This window comes from Cyclospora cayetanensis, unplaced genomic scaffold (genome assembly GCF_002999335.1).
Source record: "Cyclospora cayetanensis isolate NF1_C8 unplaced genomic scaffold, CcayRef3 CcayRef3_contig_43, whole genome shotgun sequence".
In the NCBI taxonomy this organism is placed as follows: domain Eukaryota; phylum Apicomplexa; class Conoidasida; order Eucoccidiorida; family Eimeriidae; genus Cyclospora; species Cyclospora cayetanensis.
In genome coordinates this window covers 119,920-136,975 of record NW_020312403.1, presented here as the reverse complement: position 1 = coordinate 136,975, position 17,056 = coordinate 119,920, and the positions used below count along the sequence as shown (strand labels likewise).

Below are 17,056 nucleotides of genomic sequence, written 5' to 3'. Positions count from 1 at the left end.
TCCAAGGGTGAAACACATATTTTTTCACTGCCGTAAGAGACAAACCAAAATGAAGCCTGACTTTGCTTCTTAGCGTCAGGGTGGCATGGCCGTAATTAGAGGACAAAAGTTCATGTCTTGCACACGCAACTCACAGCTCACTCACTCCTTCCCATTCATTCGAATATTTTCCTGCTTAGTATTGCAGGCATGGCATCAGATCATCAGCTGCGCTTACAGAGGAAGCACAATGGGAGGCATATGCAGAGAGACCGGCAGTGGTCATGGAAGCTTCTTGGGCAGTATTCGATGAGAAATCGCATAGAAAACAGATCAAAATTTCTTAGTATACTGGAGATGCTTTTTTCTCTAGGACCGAAGAACCGGACGAGTTTCGAAGCTTATGTTCACTGCAGCAGGATATGCTGTGGCGCAGCCGAAGACCATGCAACACCATTCTGTTCTGGAGAACTAAACTTTTTGCAGGCCACAACAATGACTTGTTTCAGGTGATTATCTGAAGAAAAAATCAGACTTTAAGGCTTTAATCTGCATGAAATCTCTTCTTGGCATTTGTTTCATGTTTAACTGCACCGCGATCAGGTCGCGGTCATTGATCGTGGTGTATGGACTTGTGGCACCTCCCCTGGCTCCGCAGTCTTTCAATGCAAAAAGCCTTTGCATCATTTTGAATTTTCCTCTGGGCTTTTCTATCTTATTGGCCATTGTATTATGCAGAGGAAGGGCAAGACAAGCAAACAGGCTTGGCGTCGGGCCTTGCTGGAGGCGTTGCCCTCCTTGGATGCTTATTGCAGCCTGTACCCCTAAGAAGCTGCAAATTACCCAACTTCCTTCCTTAGCTACATGCCCACTACTTTCAATACCTGTTGCTCAGTCTCTTCTATTTTCTTTCGCGAAACTCTCCACTAATATCCCTCCGTCCACGGTGCGGCCTGCAGAGCTCCGTAGGCCTCCCCGAGAGCAGAGGAGCTCCCACTTGTGTGTTCGCTTTCCCTTACGCGTCGTGCACCGCTGCACACGACCAGCGGGGGATATTTAAATGCGCCGTTAGAGGCTTGACGGATCCGCGAATTGTTTTGCAATGGAGCAAACTCGTGACCCCGTAGCTCTAGACCGCTGGGAAAAAGGCCACAGACGCAGTCAGGGGCTTCAACGGGGGCCGCACAGGATGTATAGGGAGCAAGAAAGCGAGTCTATGACTGGCTTTCTCTCAGGTCTAAAGAAGAATCTGCAGGAGAGCCTCACATCACCCGGGTCTCTTGAGGCTGAATGGCAATCTCGAGTGCCGCGCATGGAGGGCGGTGACCCCCGACAGGCTGCGCACGACTACTGGAAGTGGCAGCTGGAGCAAAACGAGAAGCAATGGCAAAAACAAGAGAGGCGTCGGCAGCTGCACCAGCAAGAATGGACAGACCACCCGTCTGGCCCCAGTTTTGAGCAGAACGAGTGGCAACGCAGCCTGCGGCGCAAAGGCTACAAACCCACAAGTAAACCCCAGTGGACTTGCCTCGAGCAGTTTCGGAAAACTCTGAGCATCGACAGCGGCGAGGAAGAAGACACTGGAAGAGAAAACGAGTCGGAAAACCGAGAGTCGGCTCCTACCCCGAGGTACCCTGACGATGTGCAGCGATCACCTCGCCGACGGCCTCCAGAAGCGGATCCAGAAGAGGCCTTCACACAAAGGCAAAAAACAGAAAGGCACTTCGCCGAGGCGAGATATGCGGATACTCACGGGGGGCACCCGCCACGCGCATCCCACGAAAGACGCAGCAGCCGCAAGCTGCGATGGAGAGGCGACTCCCCAGTGTGGGCTACAGAGGAAGCCTCACGCTCTCCGGGTAGGGATTTGCGAGGATTCCCACAAGATGCGGAGACAGGCAGGACGGCAGCAGGGTGTAGGTACGATCACATAAGTCCTCTCGCGTCTCCACGATTTGGATCTCTGGAGAGCCCAGAGTCAGACGCAGAAGGCGCCCCTCCCTCGGGCGTAGAAAGTCGACAGTCTCCCGTCTTTGGAGGAAGGAGACCTTACTCTTCTTCGTCTGCGAAGCCTTCTTCACAACCGTCGTCGAGGCATGCGCAAGACGCAGCCGATTATGGGGAGCCCTGGATGGACAGTACGAGCTCGTTCCCGCCTTCTGCCTCTACTGCTGCCACCGCAGTCGACTCTCCAGGCTGCAGCACCTCCCGAAGAAGCAAGCAGCATGTAACGACAACGCAGCCACAGCAGCAGCAGCCGCTGCAGCATTACCACCACATGGAGGAGGACATGGAAGAACGGCAGTCGGCTTCCCTCCGAGCAGGTTCTCCGACTGTGGGAGCGCGACAGTCCGAGGAGGAGGCGGTGGCTCCCTTGGGGGACGCCCTTGAGTATGAGGCTGCAATCCCGAGGCGACAGCGCTTGCTGCAAATGGCGAGCAGCGCCCCCCCGCTGCACGCTCAACTTTCCCGCAGGCAGGCGGTTGCGCAAGACGCGCAGCTGCGCTCTGCCGTACGTCAGCAGCTCGACGAGGGCCTTAGGGAGGCTCTCACGCTGGATCTCTTGGAGTTTCAGCGGGAGGCGTTCTTCGGAAAACAGAAAGGAAGGCACCGCAGCGGCGAGGCTCCGCTGCCGCTGTGCGTGCTAGAAGAGGGTGTAGAATGGAAGGAAGACGGCGTAGAGAGTCATCAGACGGCCGCAGCCGCAGACAAGACCCCCTCCTCTCCCTCTTCTTCCTCCTCCCTTTCCCCGGAATCGCGAGATGCGCAGGCAGCAGCGGAAGAGGGAAGCGCAGCAGGAGAGGAAAGCGCTGAAGCAGCGGAGGACGGTCCACAGGATCGCGAAACAGCGGCTTTTGCGGAGGCGGGGGGGGAGGAAGAAGGGGAAGCGGCTCCCGAGGACTACCCCAAAGGCACTCTGCACACTGAAGAAGCGCTGGGTGATCCGTCTGAGCAGCACGCAAGCGAAAGTTTCTTGGACTGTAGGCCCCCAACGACACAACACCTGTCACAAGAAGAGCAGTTCGAAGGCGACGCAGCCTTTCAGGAAACGGAAATGCAAGACGGCGGGGACGGAGAGGAGGAAGGCGTGGCGGCAGAAGCGGAAGAGTCGATGCAAGAGGAAGGGGCAGCGCGCGCTGCTGAGTTTTTTTCGCAGAAAGCGGAGGATTGCGAACCTCCAGCGGAGACGTGTGGAAGGCCCCTGCAGCACAGCGCCATGGCAGATCAGCAGTTGACAGTGGAGGCTCTCCGTGCGGTTTCCCTGGGGATGGTGCAGCCGCTGCAGCAGAGCGGCGATGGCTCTGCTACAGGGAACTTCTTGTCTGAGTGGCTGCAGCAGTGCGCGCAGCTGCGGCAGCAGGCTTTTTGCCAGGGAGATCGCAGCGCCGTCGGAGAGTGCATGCAGCAGGTCCCCGAGGCGAGCGGCAGCGGCAGCGTGGCGTCTGTTTCCAGCAGCGTCCCTTCAGACTTCCAGTGGTGGACCCCTCAAGCGGACGATACGGCTTCTCCCGAGGCACCGCAAGAAGAGGACGCTACACAGCAGCAGCAGTCCTCGCCGTTGCCTTCGCTTGAGCAGACGGCTTCGCCATCCGACACGCCTGAGGCGGCAGGAAGGCAGTCCCTGCCTCGAGGGGAAGAGGCTGCGGGGGTGGATGTGATGAGGCTTTTAAATGGACCCTCAGCGCCGGAAAAAGCGCGAGGAAAATCTGCTTTTTCTCGAGGAACGGCGTGTGCCGATCATGCGGCTGCGTCCGGGGAGGCTTTGTTTGCGGGAGCAACGCCCCCTCCTCCGGGAGCGCATGCAGAAAAGGCTGCGCATGCGCTTCTGCCAGCAGGGGCTGCGCTTTGCGGGGTGGCGGGGACGGCAGCAGGCGCTGCGGCAGCATCTCCATCGGCATGCGAATCGCCATCCATGTGCGGAGAGTTGTCACAGCAGGCGGGGAACCTCGAAGCAGGCGCGCCAGGGGCGTTCTCGAGCGGCGACATCGCGGCAGAGGCAGCAGCAACAGCAGCAAAAGCCGCAGAGGCAGCAGCTCTGCAGGCGGCAAGGGCAGCCGCAGCTGCAGCCGCAGCCTTAGTAGCCCATTCAGCAGCAGCAGCGTCGAGGGGTGTGGAGGACAGGCAGCAGAAGCTGCATCTCGAAAATGCACGGGGATCTATTCGAGGCTCTCTCCTGGAAGAAAGAGACCTTGAAAATCTCAAACAGCTCCAGCGTCTACGGGCAGAGCGAGCAAACGCAGCAGCCAATGGAAGGGGTAGGTTTGCGGGATGTGCGTCCACCTCGCTCGCAGCTAAGGACGGCGAGCAGCGAGGAGAGAGTGCATGCGGCGCCTCCTTCGCTTGCTCGACGCGGGGGAAGGGGGTTCTTCCAGCCCCCCCTCCCTCGAGAGGAAGATCTTTAAGAGCAGCGGCAGAAGACGTCGGCTTCTTCAGCGGAGCACTCGACGGGGGGGGCGGAGAAAATCTGCAACTTCCTACAGGCGTTGCTTCAGGCGTAGTTGCTGAGAGTTCAAAGCTCTCCGGGGAAAATAAGCAGCCAGGGGAGGTCGCCCTCGAGCCAGCGCTGCAGAAGGCGGAGACGACGCAGCCTCAATTTGCGCTGGCGAAGTCGAGCGAGTTGGAAGCTATGCAGCGGGAGGAGGAAGCCTCTGAAGAGATGCGGGGGCAGCGAAAGAAGGAGTATTTTTCCCTCGTCTCGCAGCAGCAGTCGGAGCAGCACCACCAGAAGCGGCGTTCCCAGCAATCTTCGCCGCGCGTGCGATTTGCCGAAGATGCCTTGCAGAATGAGCAGTGCGTCGTTTGATGCCGTTTCGGTTCTAGAAAAAGGTCTTTTAGGCAGTCTAGAGAGCACTGCCACGCAGTTGCGCTTGCCTGATCCATCGCTGCTCTCTAGTCTCTGATATGGGGTTTCTTTCGCTCTGCAGGCTCAAAGAGCAGCTCAAGAGGCAATCCAGGGAGCTAAAGAAGCTGCGTCACTTCAAAAGCGTCCAGCACGCGCTACACAAAGAAACCGAGCGGCATCTCGACGTGAGTTGACCTCCTTCTTGCATGACATGGCCCAGTAGAAAAGCGACTCTTCTGCTCACCGTGCACGGTGCCTCTCCCCGCGAGTGTTTTTTTCGCATAGCCCTCTGTTTAAAGGCCTCATTCAATGTGTGTGTATGAGCTTTTCTCTCCTTTATGTGTGTCTGAATGTCGCCTGGGCCTGGTAGGTGCTGCACATGGAGCTAAATAAACTGGCAGCAGAGAACGTGGAGCTTATCGAGCAGCGGCAGAAAACAGGCATTGCAGCGCAGCACGTAGCATTCCGTTTGCTGGTGCTCCACGCGCGTGCTTCTAGGAAGGCGGTCATGGAGGACGCCGCAGTGTCTCCCCGCAAAGACGAAGAAGAGGCTCTGAATCATGTAGTGCAGCAAAACAGAGAGCTCCAGCAAATGCAGTGGCAGCTGCAGCAGCTGCGGCAGAAGGTCATTGCAACCCATACAAAGCAACAGGAAGGCCAGCAGCGGCTGCGTGAGCTGCAAGCAAAAGCAGCAACCCTGCAGCAGGAGAATACAGCTCTCAAACAAACCGTCAAAAAGCTCCAATCCGAGCAGCAAGAGCAGCAGCAGAGACTAGAGCAGCAGCAGCAACTAGAGCAGCAGCAACAACTAGAGCAGCAGCAGAGACAAGCGGAGCAGCAGCAGAGACAAGCAGAGCAGCAGCAGAGACAAGCAGAGCAGCAGCAGCAGAGACAAGAAGGACAGCCGCAGCAGCAGGAGTCGCCTGTTAGAGAAGAGGATGCGAATTTTCCCCAGATAGACGTAAGCGAGGGATATTGACACATCCATTAATCCCTGCAGAGGGCGTTTAGAGAGTGGGCTTCTCTTGCTGGCAAGGCGGGAAAAGGGTAGCTTTACTCATCAGGTGTTGTGGAGGCTGCATGATAGAAAATTGTGCAGGGATGGCAAGGGCATTTATAGCGCGAAAGCAGTCGATTCTTTTTTCGTATGTGCTGCACGTGTATGTGGATATTTTTAGCGCATCAGCGGCGATGTGGCCGCTGAGCAGAAGGCGCGTATGGAGGCGGAAGAGCAGTTGCGGGAGACTCTGGAGGTATTGGAGCTTCTGAAGGAGTGCTTGCAGGAGCAAAAGGAAAAGGCATCGAGTCTCGAAGAGCAATTAGCAGACGCCCAGCGTCAGCATAGCGAGCTGAAGCAGCAGCTCGAGCAGCAGGCGCTTGAAAAGAGACCTCCTGTCACCACGTCTGCAGCCGTCCTCTTGGATGCGCTTGCCAGTGAGGCAGCAGGGGAGAGTGTTCAGGAGGATGCGTCGGAAACGTCTTTAGGAGCTTCTGATTCAAAGAGGCAATCGCTTTTGCCCTCTAAAACACGTCCTACGCGTAACGAAGTACGTGTCGGGGGTGGGCATCATGCGGGGGGAGTAAGGAGGGGGCTGTTGTTATTCTTGTTGTTTTTATTGTGTGCAAGCCTGGTATGGATGCAACCTAGCGGCCTGTTTTGCAAAGCTCTTGCACTGCAGAGAGCAAGGAAAGGAAAACAAATTGCCACACCGCATCCTGAGCTGTTGCCAGGGAACAGGGGGGGGTTGGGGGGAGGGGGTGTTAGAGTTGGTGAGGAGGGGTGTTGGATGCTGACGTGTGTCTCTCCGTGCGCTATCTTCGACATCTTTGCAGACTTCCGAAGTCGGCATTCAGGCAGGGCCGCCGAAAACTTTGAATCCCCTTTGCAACTCGAAAGACACCTTGCAGCAGCAGCAGCAGCAGCAACAGCAGCAACAGCAGAAGATTGTACGTCTGAAGGCTGCCCTTGCCACGCAGTCCAAGGCGTTTTCCGAGGACAAGGCATATTACCAGCAGTTGGTACTAAAGCTGCAGCAGCGCATCGCAGAATTAGAAAGGTACCAGCATCAGCTGCTGGTGCACCTACAGCAGCTACAGCAGCGGCAGCAGCAGCAGCAGCAGCAGCAGCAGCAGCAGCAGGCACCTGTTGCATCAGGTTCTGCGGGTTATGTGCCCTGCCTCGTCAACGCACTCGCGCCATATGCCTTCCCAGCAGCAGCTGCTGCGTTGTTGCCGAGGGTGTCGGAGAAGAATTCATTGGAGCAGCAGCCGCAAGGAGAGGCGCATGCGCATGCGGGTAAAAGGCAAAGCGGTTCCTGGGGAGAGGATACGGCGGGAGAGGACGCCGGCAGCTCGAGTAGCGAAGATTGGCTAAAGCTGCTTGCCGATGCCATCCAAGACGAAGATCAAGCGCGGCAAAACACAGCGGACAGCGATACGACGCAGCTGGCGAAGATGCAGTGCTCTACTGCTGAAGGGCAGCATCCAAAGGAACAGACACTGGCGAGAGTGCCTGAGTCTGGCGAGGCACCTGGTGATGCTCTTCTGCAAAGGCAGCAGCACACCTTCCGCTTCTCGCTTCCCAGAAAAACGGATGCTGCTGCTCGTGCAGCGTCGAATGCCCCCAGCCTCCTTTCTGCAGCGCCTTCAGTACAGCCGGCGGCTACTTTGCAAGAGCAGGAAACTCGGCAGCGCCTCTTGCAGCAGCTGCGGGAGAGTTTGGAAGAACGAGTGTGCAAGCATTTGGAGAAGCTGCAGGTGTCTCTCAGCGTAGAAAGTCAGACTGCTGGCGGCAGCAGCAAGTCTCTTGACGTTCCAGGCATCCAGGAGGGTGTTTTGTCCTCACGTCAAGAGAGCTCTCGGCAGGGTGAGGGGGGGAGCAGTCCACGCGGAAGGGCAGCAGGGGCATGCCTCAAGTCGGGAGGCTTTGGCATGCAGAAGCGTGGTTTGTCGCCGCCTGTGGCAGACCAGCAAGCAGAGCAGAAGACCTCGAGTGAGAGGGAGAACCCCTGGCTGCAAGCGCAGCAGCCGCCCTCCCCTTCTCGAATCTCGTCTCAGTCATTCATGAGTTCTGGAGGCAGCACTGTCGAGTCCGTACAATTGCAAGACTTCACAGCTGGGCTGGCAGAGAAGGATGCGTCAGGAATCTCGAGGAGGCAAGAAATCAGCAGGAGCCCTGTGGTGTCCACCACTGCAAGTTCTGTTTTTGGGGGCGATACAGCCGGGTGCTCAGCCTTTCCCGTGTCTGTCGGCAAGGCAGAGCTTGCAGACATTGAGCTCTCCGACGACGTTCCTGCGGCAAGGCAAAAGATACAGGAGTTCAGGCGCCAGCTGCGGCAGCAGGGGCTGCTTAGCTGAGCACGCGATGGCGGGAAGGAGGGGGAAGGCGGAGGCTTGCGTTAGACAAGGGGCAATACTCCTCGTTCTGAACCGCCGAGGTTGGCAAAAAACCCAAAGTTTTCTGCTTTAGGCAGCCCCGGGAAAGCAGGAAAATGCACTTTCTGCGGTTTTTTCTTCACACGCCCGCGCATCTTTGAGTGCACTCGAAAACCAGGTCGCTTTGGTGTACAGACACATGAACAGAGTGCCCTGTTAGTTTGGTACAGAGGCCCTGCAGTCTAATTAGTTTTGCGTGTAACGACTCGGTTTGCGAGGCCCAATCCTCAAATGTCTGCAGTTGGCTTGCTGCTATGGACACCGCGAAGCGAGCACGCGCCCTTAAGACTGAATTAACTGCAAGCGGCATGAAGCACAGGCACAAACGCAGTGGAATCTGCCTGCCTGGCGCTGTGTACTCTCTACAAGAGTTTTCTGCGCTTAGCTGGGGACCTGTCTTATTTGATGGCTCTCAGGTGCAAAGTTCGCTGGCTAGTGGAGGGCGCCTCTGCGGGGGAAAAGAAGACGCCTTGGCCGTCCAGCCAGCCAAGGCTTCTCCTCTTCCGCTTAAAACAAAGTAAAATAAACAGACATGGGACACACAGAGTTGTTGTGCCCCAAAACACTTTGTAACAAGCTGTCCTCGGCACTCTTTAAAGCAAAGTGAGAGCGACCGAATCCCCCGTCCTACTTGGGGGGTGTGCTGCGACACCTGGTTGGTCCAGTTCTGTACAGACTTTCAGATCCCGCGGATGCGTCGATACTGGCGTCTTGCTAGCTGGAGACGCCAGGCATGGGGGCGCAACTGCAGCTTTCCTCTAACCCTACCTTGACAAAGGCCTTATGCAGTTGAACCTAACTGTGCAGGAACAGCTTTCCTCTAATCCTACCTTGACAAAGGCCTTCATGCAGTTCAAACTAACTGTGCAGAAATAGGAAAAAGCACCAGGGTTCTTAGTGCGTCCCTTTTGGGGCCTTATCTTCACGGTGTTTGGCCCTCTGGGGTTTCCCAGGATAGTCCTGGTCGGGGTCGAACCATTTTCTGGAGCGCATGCAGGAATGTGGAATGGTCAGCAACCGGTTGGATGCATGTAGTTGTGATGTCGTGTAGAGGGATCATTTTTGTGAACGAACAGAAACACTTCCAAAAAGGAAGGATCTATGCGTGGGTGCATACGCTAGTCCCTCAAAGCAAAGCACAGAGCTTGCAATGTATGTGCTGCATGCCGCACGAACGGACATAGACACTCCGTGCGGAGAGAGGCCAGTGTCCCGCAAGCAATGCCTGTGGCCTGATACAGTTTCCGTCCGCCCACAACAAGACTTTTTTTCTCCAAGATGCTTTGCATAGACACTGTAATCCAACGCCTAGATACTGCGACGCGTAGGATGCACCACTCCTCTTTCAGGCAACGCACACCTCATATGGGAATCTCTTCGATTCGGTGGTGGCTGCACACTCCGTCCGACCTCCATCAATCTCCTGATCCCAGAACTCCAAACATTTCTTAAGGGCCCCCTTTAAGGCCTGCGTAAGGAGGTCCTTGGCCCCAAATCAAATTCAATTTCGTGCTGGCGAAATAATTTGTGTGTTTTTCAAGGAGCTCACCCTGTTCGCTGTCCTGAACCAACAGAATTCATCAGTGAGAGTGAAGGTGTTGTAGTACATTCTGTGCATTGCAGGTCCTCGCACCATGTTGCACACTACCAATTGCGCGCACAGCCACAGGGCTTCCACTCATGTAGCATGCGGCCAACTGCTATACTGTGTACTGTGTAATACTTAGCATATACGCGCCTAAATCAATTTGTCAATACTTCATTCGTTCTTCACTAAAAGTGTCTAGTATAACAGCAACAACCGAGGTTCAACTTCCAAAATCGGCCATATTTAGGCTTGGATGAGGTGGCGTACACGAAAGGAGGCCACAGTTTATAGCTCTGAACTTAACAGGTCAACTGCAAGCCCACTTCACAAATTCCAGCCACTGCCCCCGAGGTGCCTACCGGAGTTGGACACGAACCACTACCACGGCCTGGCTTGCGTTAGGGTCCAAATAGGACGACTTTTCTGGATAGTGTAGCAGACGGTTTTACACTTTGGCACACCCTCTACAGTGGATATATTTCATTATGAGTCAGTCAAGTATTTGCTTATTTTTTATGTTGCATTGAGGCGTTATTCAGTGCAGAGTGAGTAAGTTAGCCCAGTTGTCTACTAATTGACGCGAGATACTTGTGTGTTGCAGGCTCATGTGCCACTTGGTGCAAGTGATCAAAGCTTTCAAAGAGTGGAGCTATGTCCATGTGCCCTAGCTGTTGTCCTGCGCCCACTGCAGCCACCCGGAGTGGCAGTATAAAAACAAGAAGAAGATGATGAAGCTGCTTAGGCTGACACTTGCGGTTTTTTTGCGCAAGGTTTCGGTATTGGATTTGACGCCAGAACGATTTTCTTTTTGACGCGTAGAAGGAGTGTTACAGCTAGTCCAGGCAGGAGCAGTACATGAGACTTCTCTTATGTAAGCTGAATGCTGGCTGGACCATCCTTAAACAACGACAAAAGCCACTTAAGAATAAAAATTTGGATCATACAAAAGCATGTGCAGCCCGGTGTGCGGAAGACGAATTCGTTTTCATTGAGTGTAATCACGGACCTAGCGAGCGACATGAGCTGTGTGTTTAGAGCCGTACCAGCGAAAATGATCACATGGTTTTATGCTTGATTTTTCAGTTTCGGTGACTTCCCTCGGCCTTCTCTTTCGCGATGTCGAATTCTTGCCAAACAGCTAGACGACCACAAAAGCGTGGGCGAAACGCGAAGCGGCCCGTATCGGGATTCTTAGATCACACAAAAAGTAGTGTTCACAGCCTATATTTTTAGCGGAATAAGACAACAAAGCACCAAGGTAGAATATCCTTCAGGGTCTACCGCAATTTCTTCCTCTCAGCTAAATCACACAGAGGAATGAGCGATTGTGCATGCGGCCAATCGATCTGCTCCCTTGTGAGTGTTTTTGCCTTTAGTAGGCAATAGCGAGCGTTTTCTCGATCTTTTGTTGTATTAATGCTAAAGGAGTCTTCTCTACGGCCTTTATTTGTCATGATTGCCTCTCTGCCCACCGAGAGTTTCTTAGAGCTCAGATTGTAGTTGCATGCACATGCTGCATCGCTCAAATTATCATTTGCTATAGTTTTCTTTGTTTTCAACTTAAAATTTGAATCCACAAAGTCAACTAGAGGGTTCTTAGAAGGCATCCCGTGCGCAGCCCCTTGGGAGCAGCCACTACAGCCTTGTGTTTGCTGGTTAAATATACTATATATATCACCGCTTGCTGACGGGCGTATGTGGTCATGGGAATAGATAGGAGGTAGCAGTTCCAGATAGATTTTGAGTGGCGCCTTATTCGGATTTTCACGGCTTGTCGCTCTATCGTAGCCGTTACCGTTTTCTTCCTGCGTACGTTCAAAGGCCTCCCTGAGCCTCTAGGCGCAAAAGCGAGCTCCTTGTGTCCATTCACTTCCTGGCCATGCAGTCCGCAACACTCCTTCCTCGCACCGCTGCGTTGCAGGGCACGGTTGGTGGTTGGCGCACTTCAGTTGCGGCGCCGTCCTGTGTGTAGCCAATCCTCCGAACGTGTGGACTCTCTCTCCTTCCTTCGTCTCTTAGAGGCGACCCCAGGAGCTGCGAGTCTTCGGCGAGTCGTCGAGCCGTGCTTGTATTCCTTCCGCCCTCCCTCTCTTGAGAAAGCAACTAGCACGCCTAAAGGCCCCAGCCAGTGTCTGGCATCTCGGTGCGTGAAGTGTCCAGCGAACCTGACGCTGCCTCCTCACTCACAATTGAGGCCACCCTCTTTCTTCGCGGAACCAAACAAAAAGAGGCCGGACTGTTGGGCTGCTGCCTGTGTGTCCCGCGTTACTGCGTGCGCGCTTCTCCCCCGCGTGTGTCATCATCCTTCATCGTCATAAGTCCTCTTTTGGCCTGGTGGCAGTGAGACTTCTGCTGCAGCGTCGGGAAAGATGTCTTCTCGAGATGATCAGATTCCGACACTGAGTCGGGAGAACCGGTGGGCTAACGAAGAGGACGTTGGCTTGAGTCCGAAAGACCAAAGCCCCCCGCATAGCCCCCCCGGATATCCAGCCATATCTTCGTTCCAAGAAGGCGTAAGCACGCATTTAGAGAGAGGAGCGACAAGGCCTCCCCATGCCCGACGAGCGCGTCCAGGCGCGCACTTCCAGGCACCGCCTACTTCGCCTCGCGCGCCGCTGGTGCACTGCAACACCCTGTTCAAAACGTCGACTGTTCAGGCACCCCTCCTTCTCGAGGAAGACAGAGGCCAAGAGGCGGCCAAAGGCGCAGGAGACGCAGTAGCAGTGCCTAGGACGAAGTCTACACCCGTGTCTGCAGACAGACGGGGCATTACACCGCCGTCGAGCGCGTGTGAGGCTGCGGGGGTTCAACTGACACAAGCACCCTCAAGTCCTCAACCACAGGCGTCGACGACATTCTCGGCGCCTTCAGACCGCGAGTCGCAGTGTGCAACGAGCTCCCCTAAGAAAGACAACCCTTCTCAGACCCCCCTAAGTTCACAGTTCGCCAGCGCGCAGCACAGCGGCAGCAGGCCCCCAGGACGGCTTGGCATTCCCAACGCGCAAGGGGGCTTGTCCTTCTCCAGCGAGAAGCTGCTCTCTGCAGCTCCATATTTCAAGGCTTTCCAAGAGATGGAGAAGGCCTTGGCGTCAACAACTCCCAAGAAACACATTCCCATGGGACCCCGGCATATAAGCGTAGCGATGCAGGGGGCCCCCCCCGTTAAGGTCTTCTGCGGGACGTGGTTAGCAAGCCGCACATCTCTCCCCCTCTTTCGAGTTTTCTTCCCTTTGCCCTTTTAGGCCTTCGCCTCCCGCTTTCTAAGCAGCAGTAGTAGCTCTCTTCTTCTAGGGGCAACTCATGGACAAGTCGGTGTTTTTCGTGCACACATGCATGAACACGCTTTGCGTGGCAATAATTGTACAGATACAAGCAAAGGGGCGTTGATGAGGCACATATCTTATATCCATATAAATGTGTTTATACCTATATCTGCATATGCACGAGCAGCTGTATCTATATCTAGAGTACGGCCCTTGAATAATATAGGCAGGCCTCGACATGCACACATAATTCTAGGGGGAGGAGTCTGCTTGTGCCTCGCCTTCTGATGGTGCTTGTGCTGCAGGAACTGTCAATATCAGGAATTCCCAGTAAACTTCTTGACAAACCAGAAAACTGCAGTTTGCGTACAGAGGATTTCGGGGAGCCAGAAATTCGCGGGCGGTTCGGAAACTCCTTCCCCTTTAAGTGGGGAAGTATCGCCCTCTTCAGTGATAGCCGAGTGCCTTCCCGAAGAGGTCCCGGCGGATGTGATTGCCAAACTGGATGGCGATTTTGAGACCTTGTTCAGCTCTGACGGCAATGAGGCAGAAGGTCAAGCGGAAGGAGATGGCCAGCCGCAGGAGCCTGCTGCTGCTGTCGCGCAGTCGCCCTCTGTGAGGTTTTCACCCCCCTTGACACGAAGAGGCACAATCCGTAGGGGAGACCTTCTGCGTTCCAGCACCCGACAGTTGACGGCAGTACAAGGAGAAGACCAGCCCCTAGGAGAGTGGCTGCTTCCGGGTTATGACGTGTACGTTGTCTCTCTTCAAGAGACCTTGGGTAAGAGCTTAGGCCGGTTGGCAAGGCCCTGCTCTGCGCACTCTTGAGCTCCTTCCATCCTCCGCATTTGATGGTCGGCTTGCTTTAGGCCTTCGGGCTGAGAGAGCAGCATGCAGCTGGAGGACAATTTTCCACCGCTCTGTGCTGCCTCGACGTGTGCGTTCGTGCGTTTCACATCACACCTTCCAGGGCAAACCATCTTCAACACAGTAACGGTGTACCTAACGGCTGTCAATGGAGTCTCCTACAAGAGAATCAAGTTCTCGGAGGATAAGCTCTCGGGCCTCGGCGATGGCGCGTGGATGCAATTCAAGAGCACCAGTATGTCGTGCATGCAGGGAGCAGGTGAAAAACCTTGTCTATGGCGAATCCTTCCCAGTGCTTTTTCACAGGCGCTGCTGGCCGTTTAGAGAGGGCCTCTGAACAGCGGCATTTGGGGCTGAATTCTCTGCGTTTTCACCAAGGGTCTACAGACCTGAGCTCTTTTCCAGTGTAGGGAGGGCAGGAGCTGCCCAAGAGAGTGTAGAGCTCCCAAATACGAGGGAGTGAGATAAACACGGATGGCGGAATGCGGGGGAGGGGGCGGGTGGTGGGGTTGTGTTTTCCAGGTTTGGCCGTTTGGGCCAGAGAAGATCTCGAGGGCGAGGGTATGCCGGTCAGTCTAGTAAGCTCCAAGGCTGCATCAGTCAGTACGTTGAGGCACCAAAGGTCATGCCACCGCTGTGCTCTTCCGCTAGACATGGAGACCTTACTCGCACGCTCTAATAAAGCGCGGAATTCCATGGAAGCCCCTGCATCAACGATCGTGTGGGGGACGTTCATCTGTTGCTGTAGCAACCAGTGTCGTTTGCTTTTAGCGGTTTAAGGTTGAATCTGCGTGTTTCTTACGTCAAGCGAATGTTTGGGAATGTGCGGGTGGTGCTGGCTGGTGATGCTGCTTTTGCCTCAGGCTTCTTGTCTGGGAGCAAGGGAGGCGTAAGCGTCTGCTTGAAGATATGGAATCAGTTTTTCTGCTTCATTGGATGCCACATGCCGTCGACGTCTCCCGAGGTGCTGCAGCCCGTTCAGCTTGCATGCTCACCGTTTGCCATGCTCCCTTGCTGCTTAAGCGTCAGCCCGATGCGTTTTGTAGCCTTTCGGTCTTGATTTCAAAAGCATGCAGGCGCATCGCACCCCACTGAAGATGCTTCTTTTCTGCAGATGCTTTGAAAGGCTGCCGTGTTGTCTTCGCTCATGGCCCTTCAGAATCAGCGCTGTCTTAGACTCATGCACGACAGCTTAGCAGTGTGTGCTCCTGTATCGTCTAATAACCAGTGACATGGACACCTCGTAGCTGAAGTGGAAGGGGTGCAGGCAGTGTGGGCCTCGTTGGGAATAGGGGCCGACACCATTGAGCCCGCATTCTGTATTTCAGGATCGGAGGAAAGCGCGAGCTGTGGTGGAGCAGCGCCTTTTGGAGTTTTATGGCGGTGCGTCCAGCTGGAATGAAGCATTTCATCATGTCATTTGGATGGGAGACTTCAATTTCAGAACTCAGCGCATGACAGCGCAACGAGCAGGTATTGGTTTGCGCTTTTGCGCAGTTACTTCTGGATGCTGCTACGTCTGTCCATTTGCGCGTCAAATCCTTCTGTTCTCTCCATCGCACTTGGGTTCCCTGTGTCTTGCTTTTTAAGGAGCGGCCTCGCGTTCAGCTCCCCTCCCTCCCCCCTCCCCCGCCACCAGGGATTCAGCTAATGGTTCTCTCCCGTCCGCTTTTAAACCCTTCCCATGCATACAGGTAACGTGGGGAGAAAGGGGTCTGAATTCAAGGGCGTCATGTCTCCTTAGGGGTATTGGTTTGTATTACTGGCGTTCAGTTACTCTACTAAAACAATCTCTCAGGGGATTGCTGAACTTTGATGAGTGGATGGGACAGAGTGGAGAGGATATGCGCGCTTCTGTAAGTGCCCTTAAAGGCGTGCTGCCTTTCGGTATTTTAAAGGAGAAAACGCCTTGCTGCGCGTTCTTTGGGTTAGATGGCGGAACTGCACAGGGGTGTACGAGTCGATTCGTGTTTCGAGTTACCTGCTGTTGGCCAGAAACGCCTTTTGGCCAATCGATCTAGGATGCATTTTCGCGGTGCTTTACACTATCGCTGCTTCTTAGGGTTTTACCGAGGCACCGATTTGTTTTCCCCCTACCTACAAAAAGGCAGATGGCCGACCTCCCGTCAACATGGGTGAGCCTAAGTGGGTTGAACAGGAGTACCAAACTCAAATGGTTACGCAGTGGTACAAGGGCTCAAGACTACAGGACCGAGTTCCTTCGGTATGTGCGGATTTCAGCACAAAGTCCGCTGTTACCCTCACCACCCTCTAGCTCCGACCAACTCAAGCGAAGCTAACAGGGGCTGCTGTGCGCGTTTTCAACACTTTGCAGTGCCGGTTTTGTAGTGGTGTCAATGCCTTCTTGCCGAGCCTCCTGACTGCGCTGCACCATACCGCTGGTGCGTTCCCGGAGCTCTCAGGTGTGCGTTGTGCTGTTTACTCTTTTCAATTCAGTGGACCGACAGAGTCTTCAAGTGCTCTCTCCCCGAGATGTCCTCCCTCGTGCGCTTCCAGCCCAACGTGTACTTCTCCGCTCTGCCAAAGCGCCCTTGTCCGTGGTCCCCCCTCTCCCAACCAGAATTAATCCTAACCTTTAGTCTTCACCTCATCTCTAGGATAGTCTGCAGTTGTGTTGTAGCCGCTAGGGTCTAAAATGGAGGGTCCATGGATCTGGAACGCATCGGATTGCACGACTTGTTTGTAAAGCGGATTTCCCTTCCTCTACTAGTTCGCAGGGAATTCGCAAGGCCGCTCACACTGGGAATGTGTGTGAGTTATGTTGTGTCTTTTTGCATGCTTTAGATGTCCATTCCCACCCTCTTCTTTGCTCTGATAGTATTTTTCTTTAATCCTTGCATGTTTCGTATGCAGCCTTTTTGATTGCTAGCGACCACTCGCCGGTAGGTCTGGGTCTTGACTGCTATCCACTGGATATGTCTTACATTATGCCTGAAGTAACATCGCGTACTCTGGCAGCGAAGTAATAGGCCGCTTGGAGAGGAGGGAGCTAGCACGAGGGAGGCACAAGACTCTCTTCCTCCAAAACGCGAAGATGCAGCGCGTCTGCTAAGAGCTCAT

The 17,056-nt window shown here is 54.6% G+C and overlaps 2 protein-coding genes across 2 annotated transcripts; both read left to right on the top strand.

Moving 5' to 3' along the window:
• The first annotated feature begins 1,081 nt into the window (after window positions 1-1,081).
• Window positions 1,082-8,778, top strand: LOC34617324. The gene is made up of 8 exons (XM_026334483.1): window positions 1,082-2,117; window positions 2,304-2,591; window positions 2,781-4,603; window positions 5,577-5,714; window positions 5,823-5,869; window positions 6,009-6,402; window positions 6,677-8,124; window positions 8,418-8,778. The coding sequence occupies exons 1-8, from the start codon at window positions 1,082-1,084 to the stop codon at window positions 8,776-8,778; spliced, it is 5,535 nt and encodes a 1,844-aa protein (XP_026190268.1).
• Window positions 8,779-12,214: 3,436 nt separating this feature from the next.
• On the top strand, window positions 12,215-16,962 carry LOC34617323. The gene is made up of 10 exons (XM_026334482.1): window positions 12,215-13,029; window positions 13,414-13,889; window positions 14,079-14,210; window positions 14,498-14,578; window positions 14,839-14,939; window positions 15,304-15,448; window positions 15,749-15,831; window positions 16,038-16,222; window positions 16,444-16,529; window positions 16,850-16,962. The coding sequence occupies exons 1-10, from the start codon at window positions 12,215-12,217 to the stop codon at window positions 16,960-16,962; spliced, it is 2,217 nt and encodes a 738-aa protein (XP_026190267.1).
• The last annotated feature ends 94 nt before the right edge of the window (window positions 16,963-17,056 follow it).